The sequence below is a fragment of the Triplophysa dalaica genome, chromosome 7 (genome assembly GCF_015846415.1).
Source record: "Triplophysa dalaica isolate WHDGS20190420 chromosome 7, ASM1584641v1, whole genome shotgun sequence".
NCBI lineage: Eukaryota > Metazoa > Chordata > Actinopteri > Cypriniformes > Nemacheilidae > Triplophysa > Triplophysa dalaica.
The window spans coordinates 2,821,140-2,830,809 of NC_079548.1; the positions used below are offsets into that span (position 1 = coordinate 2,821,140).

General features: G+C 37.6%; 1 protein-coding gene across 1 annotated transcript; it reads right to left on the reverse strand.

Moving 5' to 3' along the window:
* Nucleotides 1-1,190: 1,190 nt before the first annotated feature.
* On the reverse strand, nt 1,191-9,177 carry LOC130425939 (gastrula zinc finger protein XlCGF26.1-like). The gene is made up of 3 exons (XM_056752397.1): nt 9,089-9,177; nt 8,401-8,532; nt 1,191-6,661 (listed from the first exon to the last, which is right to left on the reverse strand). Exons 2-3 carry the CDS (start codon nt 8,495-8,497, stop codon nt 5,316-5,318), a joined length of 1,443 nt encoding a protein of 480 aa, XP_056608375.1. The 5' UTR covers nt 8,498-8,532; nt 9,089-9,177; the 3' UTR covers nt 1,191-5,315.
* Between the last annotated feature and the right edge of the window lie 493 nt (nt 9,178-9,670).

Below are 9,670 nucleotides of genomic sequence, written 5' to 3' on the forward strand. Positions count from 1 at the left end.
CTCTATGCAACAACTCATTTGAATATCAGGTTTGACTTCAGATTCTGCTACAATCTTTTGAATTCTTGTCCATTTGCAATCAAGCTTCTAGCATTCCATTGCCAGAGGGGGAATACCATTACAAGATTTGTTAGCATTCTGTGATCCTCGATCATTATTAGCACTCAACATACTGAATTAATCTTCAGCTTTTACACCTTTAAAACTCCGCGGCAGCTTCCACCAATGTCTTGATTATATCACGTTCTCTTTCTTGTCACGTACTCAGCTTAACGCTTAATTAAGCTTAACGCTTAACGCTTATGATTGCATGGCTGCTGTGGAGGTGCTGGCCTTCGTGTCTGATATCTCCTTGTGTCTAAACTCACCTCACCTTATTAATAACCTTGTATCTTTGTACTTCTTTAGTTTTTTTCTGAACCACTCATCCAGCATATGTAGCGCTATGCTCACCTCCATAATTGCAGAATTTTAGCTTAGCATCAATTTTACCTTGGCCATAGTCATGTACTCCTCCACATTTCGTACATCTTTGTCTCCATTTACACTGTTGTGCTGTATGTCCCATTCTCTGACAATCGAAGCACCTTAACGGTTTGTGTTCTATCCAAACCCATTTGAACTTCGGTTGGGATTATTTTTTCGAAAACAAGCAGTACAGAAAGGCTATCTGGTTTAACACCACCTTTATTCATTTGACATTTAGTCTTTTGTCTTCTGTTACATTCCCACCTTGTATCTCGTTCTTCACATCCTCCATGAACATTTCCAGAGGCACATTTGAAATCACTCCTCGAAACTTTTCCTGGCATTCCTGGTAAATGCATTTTAATCTTTCCACCACCAACGCTCTTCATTTTCAGAATCATCTCCTGCTGTTTCTTATTTACTTCTGAAATGAGAATTTTTCTATTATTCACCCATTTAGCATATTTTATTTTCCCTATTTCCTTCTCAATTGCTTTAGTTACCTGACCTAGAGGAAATTGACCTTTATCATTACTGAGCATAATAAGGACTTTTCCTCTTTGTCATCATCAAACCTAATGCTCCCACTGGGTTTAGCGCTGTTCTTTTTGGGGGTTTGTCATGGTGTACTCTCTCCTCCACTACTCACTTCGGACCATCCTTTTTTTCCTTGCCTTTATAGTTTGGTAAAGCTCCATATCTGAAGGCCACCCATCATCATCATCATCTGAATCAGATTCTTAGATCACAAAAAAGTAAGGGAGATGCCACACAACCACTGCATAAATCATGAGATTTATTTAACTTGAATAAGAAATTTGAAATGTCAAGTGATCAGTGTAAATGTATGTCAGCATGTAAATGTAAATAGCAAGTTCAAATGATATCAGTTCAACCAAACATAAACAACTAAAGGTCCAAATCAAAACAAAATAGGAAAACTGGATGACTCCAACGAGGCTGTGCGTCTCCCGTAACCCACACATCCCGTCAGCTCTCCGGTAGCCTCAATAAGCAGCAACACCAGCGAGTGACACTCTCTCTCCCGTCTCCGTTTAACCCGGTGTCTTTTAAAGTGCCATGATAGCGGTCAGGTGTAAAGCCACGCCCTCCAGCAATCAGCCTGTAACTCGTGAACAACACAACCACTCACTGAGCCGTCACAATTGCTACACTCAGGATAGTTTGATTACAATCCATCGTCTCCACGGGTGGCTGTCTTACTACGCGAACCATTCACCATTTCGTCTGCTACCCGGGCCGTGACATTGGTGGCTACGGCCCCGAAGTCCGCCTGCATTAGCAGCGTTAGTGATGTGGGGACATCTGCCAACGATACACCACGGCAGCCAAAAATGTGCATTTCATTGATACATACAACAGAACAAAAAAGGAACAGGAGAATCCTTAAAAGGTAATGCGCTTACCTTTGAGAGTACTTCAACATCTGACAGAGCTATGACGTCTTTCGTGAGGTATATATTGGATAACATATAATGCAAAATTTATCAAGTCCAGCAGCTGTCAAGGACGAGTACGATGAACAGAAGTAATGTCATGGTTCCGCCTCACCATGTCAGGTATTTCTTGGTCTTGAGGCGGAATCAGACAGGAGCCCTTGTTTTATGTTGGAGAGAGACTATTTTGGCACCTAATTGTTGCCATACTCTCTCTCCGGTCTTGTCATTGTTCCTGCCCTCCTGTTTCCTAGTTTGTGTTAATTAGTTTATCCTTTGCACCTGTCCCCTCTTGATTTGGTTCCCTTTATATTGACCTCATGTCTCTTGTCTTGTGCTGGTTCATTGTTTTGTGTCATTGTGGTGAGTTGCTGTGTCTTGTTTAGTTTAGTTTATTGTAGTTTAAATGTCAAGTCTTGTTCTTAGTTAGTTTAGTCTAGTCAGTCCATGTTCCTGTTATGTTTTGTTCTGTTACCCCCTTGTGGGTGTTTGTTTTGGTATTTATTATTTATTAAAGTCTTGTTACCCCTTACCCTGTCTGCATTTGGGTCCTCTGTCCCTCACCACCCACGTTCGTGACAAGTAACGTTAGTAAAATCCCATATTCAGTTTGATTTTGATTTAATCATTCAACTACTGTGAATTCAGTTATAGTTATATTTACAAAGTCTTCGAGACGTCTGTCACCACATGTGTCACCACATCTCACGTTGTGAGATTTGAGTTACTCTCCCAAATGTACAACATATATTTGGTTCACTTTGGCATTGCGATAGCTTCAATATACAAAATCCTTTATCACTCCGATGATCTCAAGTCAAGTGTAGATTGATTGACAGGTAAGGTCTCCCTATTCAAGACCTGATTGGTTTAACTGAACCAATAAGGGCTGTGTTAAGGAATAATGTGTTTATGACTGCACCACACATTATTTTCAAACGTTTTGAAATAACTTGAAAAAGCAAAGAAAAGGCAAGCTGCTTGGGCAGGTTTTAAACTCATAAGCAGCTCAAATTTTGTCTAACACATTTAAATGAAGCACAATTGGACAGCAACACTGTCTACTGCCCACTGCGCAGCTAAAGCTGCTGATTCTTCATCTCCTTTCAGGGTTTTAAGGCTGTTGGCAAACAAACAATAGGTCCATTTCCGCCAACTACTGGTGGTATGGAGTGTGGCGTGACAATGAAAAAAACTAATAACTAAATAAAATCAATAAATCTAATCCTTATATTGTTATTACGCTCATATAGCTTATAGTCACCTTCCTTCTTACTTTTTATTACCTTATATTAGGTTACTTTGGGGGACACCAAGTCATAAGTTTGAGAATGGGAATATATTCAAGTGTTTGCTGGTTATTTGTTACATTTTCTATTGGCAAAATAGGATTGATACACTTGAACTCGGTCTTGACTTGGACTCAAACCTCTTTGGAGTGTCTCGACTAATCCTGGTCTTGGACTCGACAATGGTGGACTTGACTACAGCCCTAGCTGTACGTATTTGTTAGTTGAAAGTAGTCTTGAAGCACTGCTTGTGTACTTTTGACAGATTTTTCCCCCCCTATTGAACAAACGTCTTACACTTTGGAATAGAATATTGTGTTTTGTTTCATATTTAATTTGATTAAATATGAATATAAACACATCAGAATACCTTAACCACATAAACATATACATTTATTTGCACTGCTCTATCCATCGCCCTACTGTTATAACTTATTGTATATACCCATCTGTACATTTCCTGTTAATAGTAATAGCCACCTGTGTATTGTGTTCATTTTACATACTTATCTCTAAACTATTTCCATAATACAGTTTTTTTCTTGCACTTATGCAACCGCTGTATTTTCTTCACTTGCTGCTATTGCACTTCTGGCAAAACTACATTTCTTTGCCCTGTGCTTGTACATGTATAATGACAACAAAGTTGAATCTAATCTAATCATCTAATCTAAATATACATATATATATATACACATTTAAAATGAAAGGAAGCTTTATAGGGTTGTTAATATCATATTGCGTTTTATTGTAAATGTAAAATGAAGGTTCAAGGGTGTCATGATTCTCGGGGGGAGACATGGCATGGGAACCCAATTGCAGGCAGACACAGACGGTAGGGGTAACAGGGGTGTTTATTTAACATATAAATACTAACAAACAGGCAAAACAAAAACCCACGAGGGGAAAACAGGACAGGAATAATATATAAACTTTAACAAGGACTAGGACACTGACTTAAAACTAAACTAACAAAACAAACAGGGAGGAAACAGGAACAAGGTGACAAGCAAGGAGCACAGCTACATGAACAGGTATAGATACAGGCAAGGTAGACGTACAATGCACGAGCACAGGATAATGAAACATGAGGACTCTATATAGGGAACAAACACAGGATCATAACGAGGAACAGGTGCTGGGGATTAGCACTAAGGAGAGGCTCACAAGGAACGAGATGTAGGGAACAATGACAAGACACGAGAAAGAACTATGTCGTTCCAACATAAAACCATCAGGCAATGCCATGGCTCCACTCGAGACAGGAATAAAACATGACATGATAGTTGAACCATGACAAAGGGATGCATATAGATGGTTTTATCTTTACAACACAAACAAACGTTACTGTACATGCGCACTTTTGTGACCCCCAACTGAAGATCTGGTTCACATTCACAAAATAATACTTTTCTGGTTCAGAAAATGTTATATGAATATTTAGATAATGTATATCAGCCAATATATCTGTTATCGTCTTTCAATGTTTAAGAATTATCGGTTATCGTTATCGACCCAAATGTAAACATCGGTGCATCCCTAGTTATATTATTAGATTATTAGCTTGCCAAAACAAACACAAACGCGTCCAATGAAGCGGTCTATATCAGAGTTAAACTTTAGAAATGACAGTGATTTAAGAAACAGTTGATAAGTGTCACAATCAAAAGCAAATGATTATTTAAAGGGTGGTACAAATGTCTCTAAAATATCGCTAGATTTGCACTAGATTTTTTAAATTCAAAATAATTGTATTTCATAATAGAATTGCAACAACATAGCTGTCATATAGTAAAAGGCATTTCTATCGTTTAAGGTCAACTATGATTTAGTGTATGTAAACAAAAACATGCAGAAAGACTGAAATACTCATCAAACATAACGACAGCTGCTTTAGATGAGTAAAACCTGTTTAGTTAACCTTCTGTAATGCATAATAGCTATTTAGCAAAAACACAGACACAACTGCTAAAAATGTTTTTCGTTTTTAACGTCTTATGTTCACAAATTCACAATTTTGCCAAATTTACATGACACATATTACTGCGACCTTCTTCCTATTTAAAAGAAATGACCTTCGTGTGTGGTTAATGCTGAATGGTCAGAGCACCTTTGGCACGCCCATTTCTCTGACCTGCAGAAACTCCTCCTTGATGAAAGGCTTTTCTCCAGTGTGAAGTCTCATGTGTTCCTCTAAAGTACATTTGTTTGTGAAACTCTTTCCACACTGAACACATGTGTAGGGATGCTCTCCAGGGCTAGTTCTCATGTGGTTCTTAAGAGCACTTTTGTATCTAAACCACTTTCCACACTGAACACATGCATACGGCTTTTCTCCAGTGTGAATTCTCATGTGGTCCTCTAGATATCTTTTTCGTGTGAAACACTTTCCACAATGAACACATGGAAACGGCTTTTCTCCAGTGTGAATGGTCATGTGGTCAACAAGATATATTTTTCTTGTGAAAGTCTTTCCACACTGAACACATGTGTGCGGCCGTTCTCCAGTGTGAATTGTCATGTGGTTCTTTAGACTAGTTTTTTGTGCGAAACTCTTTCCACACTGAACACATGTGTATGGACGCTGTCCAGTGTGAATCCTCATGTGGACCTTTAAATCACATTTGCGTTTAAAACACCTTCCACACTGAAAACAAACATGTGGCTTTTCTCCAGTGCGAGTTCTCATGTGTTCCTCGAGATTACTTTTTTTTGAGAAACTCTTTCCACACTGAACACATGCAAACGGCTTTTCTCCAGTGTGGATTCTAATGTGGTCCTGTAGAGTTCCTCTTTGTGCGAAACTCTTTCCACACTGAGCACATGTGAATGGCTTTTCTCCTGTGTGAATTCTCATGTGGTCCTCTAGCTGACCTTTTCTTGTGAAACTCTTTCCACACTGAGCACATGTGAATGGCTTTTCTCCAGTGTGAATTCTAATGTGGTTCTGAAGAACACTTTTGTGTGTGAAACTCTTTCCACACTGAACACATGCATACGGCTTTTCTCCAGTGTGAGTTCTCATGTGGACCACTAGAGTTCTTTTTAGTGCAAAACTCTTTCCACACTGAACACATGTGAATGGCTTTTCTCCAGTGTGGATTCTTATGTGGCCATCTAGCTTACTTTTTTGTGTGAAACTCTTTCCACACTGAACACATGTGAATGGCTTTTCTCCAGTGTGAAATCTCATGTGTTTTTTAAGAAAACTTTTGTATGTGAAACTCTTTCCACACTGAACACATGTGAATGGTTTTCTTCCAGTGTGATTTCTCATATGGTTCTCTAGATGACCTTTTCTTGTGAAACTCTTTCCACACTGAGGGCAGGTGAAGGGCTTTTCTTCAGTGTGGATTCTTATGTGCTTCACAAGCTGCTCTTTACTTCCCAATCTCTTTCCACAATGAGGACATACTGATACCGTTGTTTCTTCCAGTTCCATTAGGTCTAAAATGAAATGAAAGAAGCATTTTTTCATAAGGGCAGAGTTAGAATTTCTTGAATTTGGCTGAGCAGTCGTTAAATGGCTTGCCAACATATTAAAATGCTTTTGATACGTCAAAGAAAAGTAAGCTGGACCAAGTTCAGGGGAAAGGAACAAATTGAAGATGCTCGTGTAGCATAGTGGTCTTCTGGAACTTAACCCACGGTACAGTCTGTGTGACCAGACTTTATACATGGTGACAAATAGACTTCGGTCTATAGACATATAACATGAGGACCTTCTTCTGGAGATCTTACAATAGACAGGCTTTAAGGACCTTTATTTGAATCACACCTTTACAGATATGTGTTAATGACAGCTGGGCGCAAGGATAATGTGATCAACCATTTGGTTTACGCCCTTACCTATACAGTAAGGGAAATAATTATTTTATCCCCTGCTGATTTTGCAAGTTTGCCTGCTTACAAAGAAATAAGGGTCTCTTCTTTTCATGGTAGGTTTATTTTAACTGATAGAGAAAAATCAGGGGAAAATTGTTATGTAAAGATTATAAATTGATTCGCATTTCATTCAGTGAAATAATTATTTGATCCTCTACAACCGGCAAGAATTCTGGCTCCACATTTTTGTGCCTATATGGACCGCAGTTAAGTCCTGTCACTTCAAGAAAGTACTCATAAGTCAGCTTGTTATGTATGTAAAAGATGCCTGCCAACAGAATCTGTATCTTCCATTTTCACCTCTCCATCACCATCGTCCTGTAGGTTTTAAAGGTTTACGCGAACATCTTGTAAGTGTCAGAACTGAAAAAGCCCTTGTTACTGAGATTACATCTGTTATTGACACCAGTCCCAGCGAACACAAGGTTCTGGAAAGCACCATATCTATGACAACAATGATAGGTTGAACAACACCTCCACAGAAAAGTATCAACGACTACTTCTCTAGCCCCGCCCAATGGTTCATGCATGACAGAACTGAAGAACCACAAGTGGCGCAGAACCAGAGCGAGCAAGCAATGAACAAACATGACATTAAAGATAGCAAAATATTGTGCCACCCTTGGTTGTGGAAGAATACAGTCATTGCATAACCTTCCTTCAGATTCGATATTAGGTTCCAGCTCACGTGGGTAAAACGTGGTGCGTTTATTCGTTTTATTTCTCAGAGGATTCCTTCGTGAAGAAGGCACAGGTCGACACTGGATTTGTGGAGAGTTTAAAATGAAAAAGTAGTGCTGCCTTCTACATTCGATAGGACTAAAATGTATCCTTTCACATGTGCAAACCTGGTGACCAATTATCTATTTTTACCTCTGTGCTTACCAACAAAGGTTTTTTTCTCGGGGATCAAATACTTATTTCAGTAACTTAAATGCAAATCAATTTATAACCTTAATATAACAGTTTTTCCCCTGACTTTTCTCTATCAGTTAAAATAAACCTAACATAAAAATAATAGACCCCTCATTTCTTTGTAAGCAGGAAAATTGTAAAGATGTTGATAACAGGTGGTCACAGACACAATCAATGTCAAACATTGATCACATGTGAAAGAACGACACTAATTCCTTCAGCGGCCATCATTGAACACATTCAATCAAAGGCACATGTTAATTTCTTTACAAACTTCACACAATAACACCAAAATCATACTTATAATAGAGAATCAATTAATTTTATTTTAATGTTTAACTCATTCTCTAATAATCATAAATGAAGAATCAAGAATGGACACCGACCTCTTTGTTCTGCATCATCTTCATTTTTCATTGTGCTGGTGGTGTCTGTAACACTCATGTCTTCACTCTCCTCTTTAATGAATTTTGTGTCACACATAACTTGATTTTCAAGTGTGGATTAGAGAAACAAACCTGTCAAAATAAATCAATTTATCATGGAATTAAGTCACATTCAGTTCACATGTAACATAAATCATTTACTGAATGATCGTAATAAAACATCACATAGTTGCAATGTCAAATAAAACATTTAAAGAATGAAGAAACAACTAAGCGATTATTTATAACGTAGATGAGACAATGACATATAAGGACCACAGATCATGTGATGTGAGCAATAATAAGAATTAAATGTATGAAAATAAAATATCTCTTCAGGAAAATCTGTCTGTTAACATTTAAGAAGAAAACTCTGAAATTATTAAACAAAAATACGAGATCATTACGGAACAAAACTCTTCCAAACACTAAAAAACTAATTCATTTTAAAACAAATTACGGTTTTGTCTCACTGAACTCCGCAAGAATGTTTTTCCAGAAGTGAAACAGCACGTTTGTCTTTATACAGATTCTCCGGGACGGACTTCAATCACTCTGTAAACCTTTTAATCTTCTAACATTGAATTTAATGTTTGTCATGTTCTTCTAGAGAAAAGTTTATAACACGATATTTATACAGTGAACTAACCTTTGTGTTTAAAGATCTTTATATCAAACTGTTTTCTTCACCTCTTCTGTGCGCAGCTTCTTCTTCTTTTATGGCGGTTTGCAAATAAACAACAGGCCCAATTCTGCCACCTATTGGCGGGCTTGGAGTGTGGCGTGACAATGAGATAAAAAACACAATTAAATATCTAAATAAATAAAAAAATGTAATTATTACATTATTTTTACGCTCAAATATATTGTTAACACTCTTCATTCTTACTTTTTATTACCTAATATTAACTCTAATTACATCTTATTTGCACCTTTTTTAACTTTGTTCCCCCGTCTCTCTCTTTTCAATACACTATATACACTGTAATAAAATATACCACAAAATATACTTGAGATTTGAGATCTGATGACAGGTGTATGGATGCTCTCCAGTGTTTATTCTCCAACACGGTCTCAAGGGAATTCGCGACATTTTCACGAACTGTAATCTATTACGAATTTCCCTTTATTCCGTTTCACCAATAAAGACTTTCAATCGAATATTATATAAGGTTATAAATATATGTACATACATATTTTTTTGTATTAAAGTCATGATGACACGATTTCT

What these genes read in the sequence shown, in the direction of transcription:
- LOC130425939 (XM_056752397.1), bottom strand. Translation starts at nt 8,497, where the DNA reads ATGTGTGACACAAAATTCATTAAAGAGGAGAGTGAAGACATGAGTGTT. An exon ending in AGATGATGCAGAACAAAGAG is followed by an intron (nt 6,662 to 8,400) that starts GTCGGTGTCCAT and finishes ATTTCATTTTAG; the next exon opens with ACCTAATGGAACTGGAAGAA.